This window comes from Dipodomys spectabilis, unplaced genomic scaffold (genome assembly GCF_019054845.1).
Source record: "Dipodomys spectabilis isolate Male_0828 unplaced genomic scaffold, ASM1905484v1 ptg000210l, whole genome shotgun sequence".
Taxonomy (NCBI): domain Eukaryota; kingdom Metazoa; phylum Chordata; class Mammalia; order Rodentia; family Heteromyidae; genus Dipodomys; species Dipodomys spectabilis.
The window spans coordinates 4,113,788-4,127,501 of record NW_024870887.1 but is presented as its reverse complement, the minus strand read 5'-3'; the positions used below and the strand labels follow the sequence as shown (position 1 = coordinate 4,127,501).

Here is a 13,714-nt window from a genome sequence, read left to right as displayed (position 1 = left end):
CTGTCCCTCAGCTCTTCAGCTCAAGGTGAGCGCTCTACTGCTTGAGTCTTTTTATCCAATGTAAAGAGAAACAAAAATCTGGGGAAAGAATAGTAAAGCAAGCCAAGTGACAACAAAATACACTGCACAAAAGGCCACAGATGCCAACTGACTACTTTGTACTGTATCTGCCAGCCTCCTAGTCCCTGCTTTCAGTCTCTGTGAGGCTTGGCTCTCCCTCCTACCCTGAGGCAAGAAGAAATTATCCTGATTCCTATAAAGACAAGTAAATAAATTCTTTAATTTACGTTAGTTCCAATGGGCACTTAGAAACCAAACAGTCCTTGATTAAAATAAATTGTTAGTATGAAATATAGAAATTTAAACAAAAAAAGATAATTTCAAATTTGAAAAACAATGTTAGCAAACTGATTTCCTAGCCACAGGCTTGCTCACTGTCACTTACAATATTTCAATAATCTCTCTTCATAGCTGCATGACATGTTATTCAAAGAATCTGCAGAATAAAGGTCTTTTTTGTTTGTTAGTCATGGGACTTGAACTCAGGGCTTAGGCTCTGACTCTGAGCTCTTTTGTTCAAGGCTAGAGCTCTACCACTTTGAGCCACAGCTCCACTTCCGGTTTTGGAGTGGTTAATTGAAGATAAAAGTCTCATGGGAACTTTTCTACCCAGGCTGGCTTCAAACCACAATCCTTAGATCTCAGCCACCTGAGCAGCTAGGATTACAGGCGTGAGTGGTCCAGAAAATAAAGGTCTTTGACTTCTTCATCAAATCTCATCACTTCCAGATCCAAAGAAAGAACACTGTTAATTCCATAAATCTCATTAAGTTTCTTGAAATGCCAGGCACTAAGCTAGAAACTGGAAATAAAATATGAGCAAAACTGCCTCACTTATTGCTCTATTTAAATAAGATACATACATATACATATGTACACACATATATATTCACACCACAGTTATGATTTTTAAAGCATAACTAGAGTGTCTATTTTGACAATTTATAAGTTTATAATGAATGAAACTCACAGCTCTTTCTCTGTGAATTTTGCTGTCATTGCTAAGTATTTGCAGTAGTGTGGCCTTAAGATATTAACATGTACTTTAATCAAATGACTCTTAATCACTGAAGATCTACAGTCCTACTACTGTTTAAGTATGAGCTGTGTCTTCTACAATTGTAAAGTTCAAGGCTTCTCCTTGAACAGTTTTCAATAGCATCTTATACAACTCGGCAGCAGTTGTGAGCCTACAGCGGTCTCCTCACAATGAAAGAGCTGAAGAAACAATAACATCATTCCTAATGTACTATCGTTTTCTGGCATTTTTAATTTCGATTATTTCATTTTTGAATGTGGGTAATTCTATAAGAATCAATTCATGAATTCAGAGGTCAAAATATGACCTGTCCTTTGCCTATCGTTTTTTTTTAATCACTAACTACACAAAGTTCCCTTTATCCACAGATGTTGAAACAGATTTATAGTATTATTTGCTAATATACAAAATATTCTGAAATATGAATTTTAATTACATGCCATTTTCAAAATCTGCTTTCAGAGGGCAAAGTAAAAAATATAAACACAAATTTGGTTCTAAGTCTGTATCTACAAAATAATATGTGTCCTTCCTGCTTGTTAAGAACAATGTTCCAATACAAATTCCTAAAATAATAACTTCTAAAGACACAATTTCTGTTAGCAAAAGGCTGAGAATGCTGCTTAGTGGTAGAGTGCTTGCCTAGCATGCATGAAGCCCTGGGTTCGATGCCTCTGTATTACATAAACAGAAAAGGCCCGAAGTGGCGCTGTGGCTCAAGTGGTAGAATGCTAGCCTTGAGCAAAAGAAGCTCAGGGACAGTGCCCAGGCCTTGAGTTCAAGCCCCAGGACTGGCCAAAAAAAAAAAAAAAAAAAAGGCTGATACAAGTACCAGGACTCCACATTTTTCATAACTTTATAACTAATGAAAATCTAAACATTATCATCAATTCATGTATTCATTCCATTCCTTTCACAAATATTTAATATCTCTACTGAACTAGGAATTAAAGATATAATTTAATCAACAAAATGGTCACTATCTCCACTTTACTGAGCTTAACATTATAAAATATAATCAATATAAATTCCAAATACTTTGACTTAGTCATGGCTAAAATTATAGTTTTAAGTATATACACAAGTTTTCACTGGATTTCATCAGAAACTAGATAAACAAATTGTTTGCAGGAAAGTTTTAAAACTACAAATCTCTGAGTTAGCCATTATCCTTCACTAGGGAAAAAACAGAGAACAAAAAGACACATCTATTATTTACCATAGAGTATAATTTAAATCTATTCTTATTCATTTTCTTTGTCATAAAATTAAGTTTCTGGCTGGGTCCAACCTACCTCCCCTTTCTTTTGTGCTGGCACCAGGACTTGAATTCAGAGCCTGGGCACTGTCCCTTAGCTTTTTTGCTTACAGCTAGCACTCTACCTCTTGAGGCATATGTCAACTCCTAGCTTTTTGCTGGTTAGTTGCAAATAAAAGTCTAACACACTTTCCTAGCTATAATGGCTTCAGATCTCAGATCACACAAATGATTTGTTCTTTACAATAACTTTGGGCTTACATAGTATCTTCTCTTCTATGAATTTTAGATTATGCAGAGTGCAGTTACCCTAATTACTGAGGTTTTAGTGCTTCACACACCATGACTCAAGCCCTCCCAAAAAGATTATAAACAGAATTAATTTTAAAATCATTTTCAAGTTAGTAAAAGTTACAAAGAAAGAAATCTGAAAGATCATAGACTAAATATCACTCAAAGTAAAAAAAAAAAGCCTTTCTCTCTAAGCACTGAAAAAGGCAAATTTATGTGAGCAGGTAGAAAAATATGAGTCAAATAAAGATGGCTCAATTTATCTTTACTTAAGTCTTAACTATGTTCAAATGGCTTATATTTGATTTTCCAAATTTAAATTCTGAAGTGTTTATAATCAGAGAACAATTATTTGTATTTCATTAACTCATGTAGCTGATTAGACTTATTCTTTATGTGTGTACCACTGCTTGTTTTATGATACTGGATTTTGAACATAATGCCTCAACCTTGCTAGGAAGGTTCTCTACTACTTGATCCATTTTCCAGTCCTTTTTGCTTTAGTTATTTTTCTCTGCCCAAAGTAAGTTGGACTATGATCCTTGTGTTTATATCTCCTACCTACCTGGGATGACAGACATACCATGCCCAGCTTGTTGGTTGAGATAGGAGGTCTTGCTAATGTTTTGCCAGAACTAGCCTCTAACTTCCACCCTCCCGATCTCCACTTCCCAAAAAATTAGGATTACAAATTTGAACCATTGTACCCAGTCTCACCTTGCCAAGATCTTAAAAAATTAATATCTATCTGGAAATTTAAGTAGTTTATGCCTTGACCTCCATATTGAAGCACTAAGGAATCCCAGAAGATACAAATTTGAGAGTTAAGATCATTTTTTAAGACAAGAGATAAAAATTCCATGCTAAACACTATACTTTCCTAAAACTTACAAGAAGTTGATACACTAAACCACTTTCTTAAAGTCTGTTGAGTAAAATCGCCTGCCCCTGCCCCCACTGCCACACCCCAGAACATACTATTTTTTATTGTTATTTTTTATTGTGAAAATACCATACAGAGGGGTTACAATTACATGGGCAAGGTAATGAGTACATTTCTTATCAAGCATTGTTGCCTCCTCCTTTGTTTCCCCTTCCCATCCCTTCTCATCTCCACCCCACTAACACACTTAAGCATTTAAGCATATGACCAACAACCTTAGAAAGCTTTCCAAAATAAAAATTTTTTAATCTCAAAAGGGGAAAAAGGAACTTATTCTTCCAGTTCAATGAACTTATACAAGTAGTTTCCATGATAGGTTACCTCTTTTCTGTCAATTGGCTATGGATTGCTGAAGTTTAAATCTTAACTAATTTTACTATATGAACTTTTAGTATATACACAGTCACTTATCCAGAGCACTCATTTAAGTAATTTATAAATGAAACACTGATGGCAACTATGAATTTAAAACAGACAGTAGGTTATCAATCCTGAAAATGTAAAAGGAAAATAATATGAGATAAATTAACAAGGTGAGTGAAGAGGAATGGAGAGAAAGAGAAGCTATTATATCTTCATCCTTTACAGTATAGAACCAAAATATGCCATTGTCCTTGGAAGACCAGATAATGTATTTATTGTTACTTTATAGAGACTGCACTGAGTAGTAATGTTGTTAACTATGTTCCCGACACTTACTCTGAAGTTTTAGGCAACGAAGGCAAAAGAGGATTAAAAACACTAAGAAGTTTGTTTGCATCTATGAAAAGAAAACAATGAAACCTGCTGAAATTGTTTTAAGAAGTAGGACAAGACTGAAGAACAGAGAATATGAGTCTGATTGGGATACAATTATACATGTATGGAAATGTCATGCTAAAACCTCCCTTGTACAATTAATGTATTCTTATTAAAAATTAAAACTTGTCAGGCACCAATAGTTCACAGCTATAATCCTAGCTACTCAGGGGGCTGAGACCTGACAAATCAAAGTTAGAAAACCAACCCAGGCAGAAAAATCTGTAAGACTCCATCTTCAATTAAGTGTGGTTCAAGTGGTATAAAACGAGTAGTAAGCAAGTAAGCCAATTGAGACCCCAAGGCCCTGAGTGCAAGCCCTAGTACTAGGAAAAAAAAAAAAAAGAGGCTGTTCATTTCACTATATAATGCAATGCTTAAATGATCCTTCAGTGGGGGAAAGGAGTTAAAACTTTGGGGGCTGGAGATGTAGTATAGTAGTAAAGTGTTTGTCTAGCATGTGCAAGGCCCTAGGGTTGATCACTAGTACAAGTAAAAAACGTTTAAGTTATGAGTAAAGAACACCAGAACCAATGATGGTGACGTACGTACACTAAGGAAGAAGAAAGAGATAAGGGGAAGAGTGAAAAAAGGCTGATGCCTCATGTATCAGGACAATAAGTCAAAAGATAATGTTTAAGAAACAGAAACAACCATATTACCTGAGAGAAACAGAGATTATCCCCAGAAGAAATAAACTGAAACTTCATAAGTGGGTCTCTCCAGAAAATAAGACTTGGATAAGAAGACATAGAACATAAAATGTGTGTGTGTGTGTGTGTGTGTGTGTGTGTGTGTGTGTGTGTGAGAGAGAGAGAGAGAGAGAGAGAGAGACATGCCAATCCCATGCTAAGACTGAGGAAGAAATCAATCATGGTGGCAGAGAATTATAATCCCAGCACTCAGAAAACTGAAGCAAGATCTAGTGTTCAGTCCTGGGCTACACAGCAAGATATTGTCTCAAAAAAAAAAAAAAAGAATGAAGGAATGAGGGAAAAGAAGGGGAGAAGGAAGAAGAAGGGAGGAAAGGGGGAAGAAAGGGGAAAGAGATGGGGAAAGGAGGAGAGGACAGGGGAAGGAAGATGATGTTCAGATAACAATCAGGAAGACATTATAGCTATGGTTCTTGGTGAAAGGGTTTCTAGAAGAGGGTTAGCAGCAATGGTGGACAATGTCAATCCTACCTAAAAAAGTTCCTGTCTTGGGTGGGGCTTGAACTCAAGTATGAACCACTGGGACCCAACTTAAAAGGCATTTTAAAGCAACATATATTTTCATCGGTATGTTACATAATAATTAAGTAAGAATTATTGTGCATGCCTAAAAATTAAACATTTCTGTGTAGGCCTATATGATTGCAACTCATTCTCTGACAATTAATTTACTTTTATTCTTTTTTGTAATTTGTTATTTAATTCTTCCTTATCACATTTCTTTTTTTCTAATTTACTTTTCATAGGACTAGGACTGACAGATAAGAAAAATGGTAAGTGCTATTGGTCAATATCAGATGATAGCACTTAACAGCCAGAAACAAAAACTAAACCACAAAATCCAGAAACTAACTTTGTAGTCAGTATTTTGAGTAAAACAGTTTTCATTTACTTACATTTTAATGTCTCGCCAGCATATGGTATGTGGAGTTTGAATCGGTCACAGTTGGGTCCGGGAGTCAATGATATGCATCTTAAAAAAAAGAAGGAAAAGAAAAAATATAAAACCATACTAAAAGCCTACATGTGTATAATAACTAACAAAGTAAATAAAAGTGACCTTTACAGATTAAAAGGTCAAAACACTTGCAACAGAAAATAAAAACAGAAAAAAAAATTCAATAGTCATGGAGTCCAGAACAATAAACCTGTCCTCATGTAAGTCACAATAAAACTGACATACCTTCTCCAACAACAAACATCAGCAGTGAGTGCTTCAACCACATCTTGCAAAGAAGTGCAGCTTGTCTTTTTTTTTTTTTTTTGGTCTTTTTCTTGTTTTGGTCTTGGGGCCTGAACTCTGGGCCTGGGTGCTGTCCCTCAGCTCTTCAGCTCAAGGCTAGTGCCTACCACTTGAGCCACAGCACCACTTCTGGCTTTTTTCTGCTTATATGGTGCTGAGGAATCGAACCCAGGGCCTCATGCATGCGAGGCAAGCACTTCCCAACCCTGTAACTTGTCTTTTAAAACTACATGTAGCCAGGCACCACTAGCTCATGCCTTTAATCCTAGATACTCAGGAAGCAGAGATCTGCAAATCATGGTTCACAACCAGCCCAGGCAAAAAAGCCTGTGAGAGTCTTATCTCCGCTAAACTACCAAAAAAGCTGGAAGTGGAGCTATGGCTCAAGGGTAGAGCACTAGTCTTGAGCAAAAGAAGCTCAGGTACAGCACTCAGGCCGAGTTCAAGCCCCAAGACCAAAACAAGAAAAAAAAAAAAAAACTTCATATATCATCCAAAACAACTCTCCCAGTCTTTGCCGCCAAGAATTATAAACGAGTGATTTTATAGTCATATTTTAAACATATACTCTTAGCTTCCATTCTGTTCATAGACTAAAGAGCCCATTTTTGGCATTTTTCTGGTACCAGATGGTTTTCTTTCTTTCCATAAAGGTACATGGTTTCCTCTAGTTTTAGCACTGAAACTTTCATCTACATGAGAACCAATGCTGGATTTCAGGTAAAATGCAAATGAAAAGGTGGGGTGAGGGGGATGTTTGAATTAGTCACCGAGGTCTCAAGGTGGGGCTTTTTCCTTGATTACTCTACAAAATTCTACAATGTTCTTTGCTCTTCACACAACATTTATTTTACAAGATGTTTTCTGATCTTACAAGTCAGAATTTTGCCTGTTGCACAGTGGTACTGGCCTCAAATTATAAGATACTTACATGAAATGAACTGAAGAAGTGTCTTAAGGTAATTTTTTAAAAGGAAGGTTGTTGATTTATAAACTAAAACATGGATGGTAATTTATCTTCGTAATTCCAAAACTGGCCTGAAGTAATTCTGAGAATGAACATACAAAGGTAGTTTAACGGATAGAAATATAGTTGGAATAAATGGTCAACTTCCTTAGATGGCCACTTGAAACAGTCACACGAAATATACTCAAGAAATGTTGGTTTTAAAGAACTCAGTCCTCTTATCAGATTTACCTTTAGATTTCTCAATATAAGAAAGAGAATACAGGAGTAACTATCAGATATGTTTAACACTGATCACCTAGGTTGAAGATTCACCTTCAAGGTTTAAAAAAAAGTAATAGTTGTGCTACAACTATTTTAATATTTGACAGATTTTAAGAATACATTATTTCCTTCCAGTAAAAAACATTTCCTTCTTCATTTCCTTCCTCTACTCCTTCCTCCTAGATTGGGAGTATGACTTAAATGGTAGATTGCTAGCCTTGAGCAAAAAACCCAAGCCCCACAAGTGGCACTGAAAGAAAAGTACCAAAATATCTCCCTTCTACAAGGTGGGTATTCCTCATTCAAAATGCTTGGGAGAAGTATTTCAGATTATCTTTTGTAATATGTGCATATACGTAGGATATCTCAGGGGTGGGACTCAACAACAAACATCATCAGTGAGTGCTTCAACCACATCTTGCAAAGAAGTATAGCTTGTCTTTTAAAACTACACGTAGCCAGCCAGGCACCGCTGGCTCATGCCTTTAATCCTAGATACTCAGGAAGCTGAAATGTGCAAATCATAGCTCACAACCAACCAAGGCAAGAAAGTCTGTGAGATTCTTATCTCAACTAACCTACCCCCAAAAAAGCTGGAGTGGAACTGGGCTCAAGGGTGGAGCAGTAGTTGTTGGATCTCATTTAAGTTTAATGTACATTTTTTGTACCACAGCCTCAAGGTACAATATTGTTCATGCACCTATGCTTTAACTGATTGCTGTCACATGATGTCAGATATAAAATTTTCCAATTGTGAAATCAGGATTGCACTAAAAATTTTGGACTTTGAAACTTCTGGATTAAGGTTGCTCAAAAGCTACATAATAAAATGTTTTCTATCCTGTAATATAGTACCTTATTTGAGAAGACTTATGGAAAACATAAATTCTAGCATTACAAAATATGGAAATTAGGAAGTGGTACTGTGTCTCTAAGTGGTAGAGTGCTAGCCTTGAGCAAAAAGAACTCAGGGACAACACCCAGGCCTCAAGTTAAAGCCCCCACAACTGACAAAAATAGATAGACAGACAGACAGACAGACAGATAGATAGATAGATCTAATGATAGTAAGACTGTTATAAGCAACACTAAGGATATTCAATCTGCGCTGGGCACCCGTGGCTCATGTGTGTAATCCTAGCTACTCAGAGGGAGGCTGAGACCTGAAGATCACGGTTCAAGGCCAGCCCGGACAGGAAAGTTCATGAGACTCCTATCTCAAATAAAACACTAGAAAACTGGAAGTGGTGCTTCCAGTGCTACTGGAAGTGGAGCAGTCACCTTGAGCTGAAGAGCTCAGGGACAGCACCCAGGCCCAGAGTTCAAGCCCCATGACTGACCAAAAAAAGAAAAAGAAAAAGAAAAAAATTCAATCTGCAATACTTCAAAATGATGAAAAATACAATCTATAGTCTTTTGACTTTGAGGACCACATTACCTATTTACCTAGTATAAAAACTGAAGCTAGCAGTATGAAATTGGCAGGACTAATCTGATTCTAGTTGTCTGAATAACTCATTCCCTTTCTATGTCAAATTGTCTGAGTTTCTGAATTCTCACATTAACTTTACATCATTTATTTTCTGCTTTACCAGTACTGGGAAACCATTTTGTGAAGTACTACTTTACCTTCCTCCTGATCACCCTCCTTTCTCACCACATCAACAGCTGGTTCTAACAACTCTAGGGTATTCTGAAAAGTATATTTCCCCATCTGAGTGATTCATTCATTGTTTTGGGGCAGTTTTCCACTTAGATAAGAGTTATTGAGCATTGGTGGTATTAGGAATGCAACAATGACAAGCAGACAAAAATCTAGCCTCCTAGTACTTGACTGGGGAAGACAATAAACAAAAGATAAATACATAAAAATGACAAGATTGTTAAATGCTATGAAAGAATAAAAGAAGTACTACAAGAAAACAGGAGCCACTTTAAACTAAAAAATCAAGGAGAACTTCAAGAAAAGGTGAAATTGAAACTTGAATAACACAAAGGGTCCAACCATACAAAGTTCTGTGAAAGAACATTCCAGGCAGAGAAAACAGAAGGTGCAAAGGCGTGAAAGCAGGCACAAGTTTAATGTACCTGGAGAAGAAATCTGTCCATATCTGGGCAATTGCAACAGGGTAGAGTGAGTGGGGAGAGAATACAAAAGTTGAGGATATGGGGAAAACAAGGGACAAATCAGGCAGGGTTTTGCAAGCAGCGTCAATTCAGTTTTATGCCAACTTGATGGGAGGGTTCAAAGCAGAAGAGTCACTGATTCTGTTTTTAAAAGATTGCTGTGCCTATACTACAGAAAAGAACTGTAAGAAGTGAAATAAAATAAAATGGTCAGATAGGAGACCATTCGAGGCAAGAGACATAAGGAACTGTAAGTACACTGTAGCTAGGATAGAAGTAGCGGGGAGGTTGATGAATGGACTCTAGTTGGAGAAGGGAGAGAAGGGATATCAAGAGTGCAAAGAATGAGATGATAACCAAGTCTTCTATGGAAACACAACCAAGTGATGGGTAGGGAGAGCCTTGCATTAGAGAGAGCGCTGTATGCTCTTGAAAAGATCACTCAATGTAGGATAGAAGGTGGAGGGAAACAGTTCTAATCCTCCAGAGCACATTCAAGCAAAAATGTACAATCTCATTAGCTGAGGGCTTCTGATTTGCTGAATAAACACTCACAAATTTGGGGCCAGCCCAACTGTTCAAAGTGACAGAGCAAAGCTGCCATCAACTGGTCTCTCTCCTCAGCAGTCTGAGCAGCCCTCAGCATCTCTTCCAACAAATGGTGAAGAAATTAATGAAAGTATCTGTTATCCTCTATCTTTCATATTCCCCAGGACAAGCAGGACTATGAGAAAGAAGCTAATATTATGTACCTAAAGTTTCTTTCAAAATTAAATTGCTTCCTCTTCTTAAACTGTTTTATCTAAAATTGGGTTTAGTCATGTTATCTCATTTTAGTATGAAAATTCAAATTGCACTCAAAGACAGCTTATTTACCTGGTTATTAGAAAACAGTATGGTCAGCTCAGTGGCAAAGCACATGCTAGAGCAAGAACAAGCTAAAAAGACCGAAAACAAAATACAGATGGCATGATTTCACTTGCAGAAAAAAAAAAAAGAGTTGTGTATGTTTACATACTTAAGTAGATTGCAGGAGAGTCAGCAACATGTAGCAAGACCAGTGATTTTACAACTTTCTTCAATTACCTCTCTGCATTGTTTTGATTTTGTAATGAATATGAACTATTGTACAATTATAACACCAGGACTCCTTGGCACAGGTCAAAATTTTCTTAATAAAGACACAGAAACACAACAAATCAAAGAAAAGTTGGATAAATAGGATTGCATTAAACTGCAGAGCTTCTGCATGGCAAAGGACATGGCTAGCAAGATCAATAGAAAGCCCACAGATTGGGGGAAGGTCTTCACTAGCCATATAATAGACAAGGGCCTCATCTAAACTATACTTAGAGCTCAAAAAAATTAAATCCCCCCAAAACAACTAAGAAACCACCCCATTAACAAGTGGACTAAAGACTTAAAGAGAGATTTCTCTGAAGAGGAATTAAGAATGGCCAAAAGACACATAAAGAATGCTCAGCAAGGGCTAGGAAGTTGGCTCAGTGGTAGAGCGCTTGCCTTGCATGCCTGAGGCCCTGGGTTTGATTCCTCAGCACCACATAAGAAAAAAGAAAAAAGCCAGAAGTGGCGCTATGGCTCAAGAGGTAGAGTGCTAGCCTTGAGCTGAAGAGCTGAGGGACAGTGCTCAGGCCCAGTTCAGGCCCCATGACTGGATTCCCCCCCCCCAAAAAAAAAAAAGAATGCTCAGCAACTCTGGCCATTAAAAAAAAAAATACAAATCAAAACAACATTGAGATTCCACATTACCCCAGTTAGAATGGCCATTATCAAGAAATCTAGTAACAATAGATGCTGGCAGAGATATGGCCAAAAGAGAATGCTACTACAGTATATAAACTTATATAAACTTATTCAACCACTATGGAAAGCAGTATGGAGGTTCCTCAAAAGACTACACATGGACCTCCCCTTTGACCCAGCAATCCCACTCCTGGACATTTACTCAATGACCACAAACAAAACCACACTAAAGATACCACCAGCACAGCCAGGTTCACTGCAGCATTATTTACCAGAGCTAAGATGTAGATGTCCCTCAGTGGACTAATGAATCAAGAAAATGTGAGATAGATAGATACATACATACATACATACATACATAATGGAATTCTATGCTTCCATCAGAAAGAATGACAATGCCCCATTCGTAAGGAAATGGGAAGACCTGGAAAAAAGTTATATTAAGTAAAGCAAGCCAAACCCAAAGAAATATAGGTTGCATAGTTTCCCTCTTTATAATAACTAGAATATGTCTATGATACTCTTAGCAAGGGATTACAATAGCCAATCACCAGTGCATAGGACCATATATAATGAAGCATATCAAAATGAACTCCAAGAATTGGAAACAAGAGGGTTTTTTTTTTTATGTCCTGTTTGTAGTTATTTCTATTTTTTTCTTTGTTTCCTCTGTCTTGTACATTAGCTTATCTGCACCTGGAAGGGAAAAAGAATCACAGAAAAAGCAGAACAAAGGATGAACTAATTCAACAATGATATTCACTAGACACTATAATGGAAATGAACTTTACAACATGGAGAGGGGGAGTGGTAAGCAGGAGAAAATGAGGAAGGGGGAGACTGTTTAAAAAGAAATGTACTCATTAGCTTTTATAACTGTAACCCCTCCCCCTCTCCCCCCTTCATCACCTTCATAATAAGTAACATATATATAAAATTATTAAATATTTTAGGAGCCAGGCACCGGTGGCTCACGTCTGTAATCCTAGCTACTCAGGAGGCTAAAATCTGAGGATCGCGGCTCAAAGCCAGCCCTGGCAGGAAAGTCCGTGAAACTCTTATCTCCAATAAACCACTAGAAAATCGGAAGTGGTGCTGTGGCTCAAACAGTAGAGCACTTGCCTTGATCTGGAGCACAGGGACAGCGCCCAAGCCCAGAGTTCAAGCCCCATGACCGACGAAAAAAAAATTTTTTTAATATTTTAATGTTGTGTCCTTTCTACATTTGATTACAGACTCATGGTTATGATGGCCAGATTTTTACTTGTGTCTTCTAAAATAATCCACTCCTTTTCAAGAAGGAAAGAATGGGGATGGGAGGCATGGCTCAAGTGGTAAAGAACTATCTAATGTGTAAAAGCATCAGATACTGAGTTCAAGTCCTGGTCTGGGTGGGCTGGGGGGGGGGGGGGGGGAGGGGTGGAGAAAAGAATGAAGGGTGATTTGCTGATAAGAATTTTCAAAGTAACATACATGAAGTCTTTACACTGTAATATCACCAAGTTCCTTTCGCAGTTGTTTTCTTTTGGGGTAGCATGAGAGGTATAGAGGATCAAAGCACAGACCTCACACAAACTAAGCAAGCACTCTGCCACTGAAGGTTTCACATTTCTAACACTATCCTTCACAGTGTCTTTAGGTAAGGATTAGGAGAATGGCTGTACTGAGTGGTTCTCATTTAAGATCTCTCATGAAGCTGCAATCAGAATTCATCAACAGATAACTAACAGAACAGGGCAATTCATTCTTCCAGAACAGGGGTTCTTCCGGCCCTGGGGCTCTATAAGGTCCATGAAATTATTTAGTCTGGCCCTGCCAAGGTAACCACAGGCAGAACTCAAAACTCAATAAACTCAGGAGCTTTTTTCAAAGTGAAATTCACTAAATCTAGGCCTTCAACTGATGTTATAAATATCCAAAAGGCCCTTGGCAGAAAAAAAGATTTCCTACCCCTGATCTAAAAAGATATTTCCATATACAAGTATGAAAAAGCTACTGGCTTCATTAAAATTATATTTTAATAATGGCAACTTCACCACACACATAGTTAAATCCAAAATTTAAAAAGCCAATATTCCAAATAGAATGTATTTTAAGAAAATAAATTCTTTCAATGATTTAAAATAGCTAACAGTTCAAATGTAATTAATTTCAATTCTCTCTCTCCAGTGTACTTCCTCAGTGCTTACAATGTGTCTGTGAGACTCTTATCTCCAATAAACCACTAGAAAACTGGAAGTAGCACTG

The 13,714-nt window shown here is 37.3% G+C and overlaps 1 protein-coding gene across 2 annotated transcripts in view; it reads right to left on the bottom strand.

The window, feature by feature from the left end:
- The window catches only part of Babam2 (BRISC and BRCA1 A complex member 2), a 397,121-nt gene that overhangs the window by 342,731 nt on the left and 40,676 nt on the right, over positions 1-13,714 (bottom strand). For both annotated transcript variants that reach the window (XM_042696762.1, XM_042696763.1), the window contains exon 3: positions 5,999-6,075. In XM_042696762.1, coding sequence (XP_042552696.1) covers positions 5,999-6,075 — 77 coding nt within the window. The remainder of the gene's footprint in view (positions 1-5,998; positions 6,076-13,714) is intronic.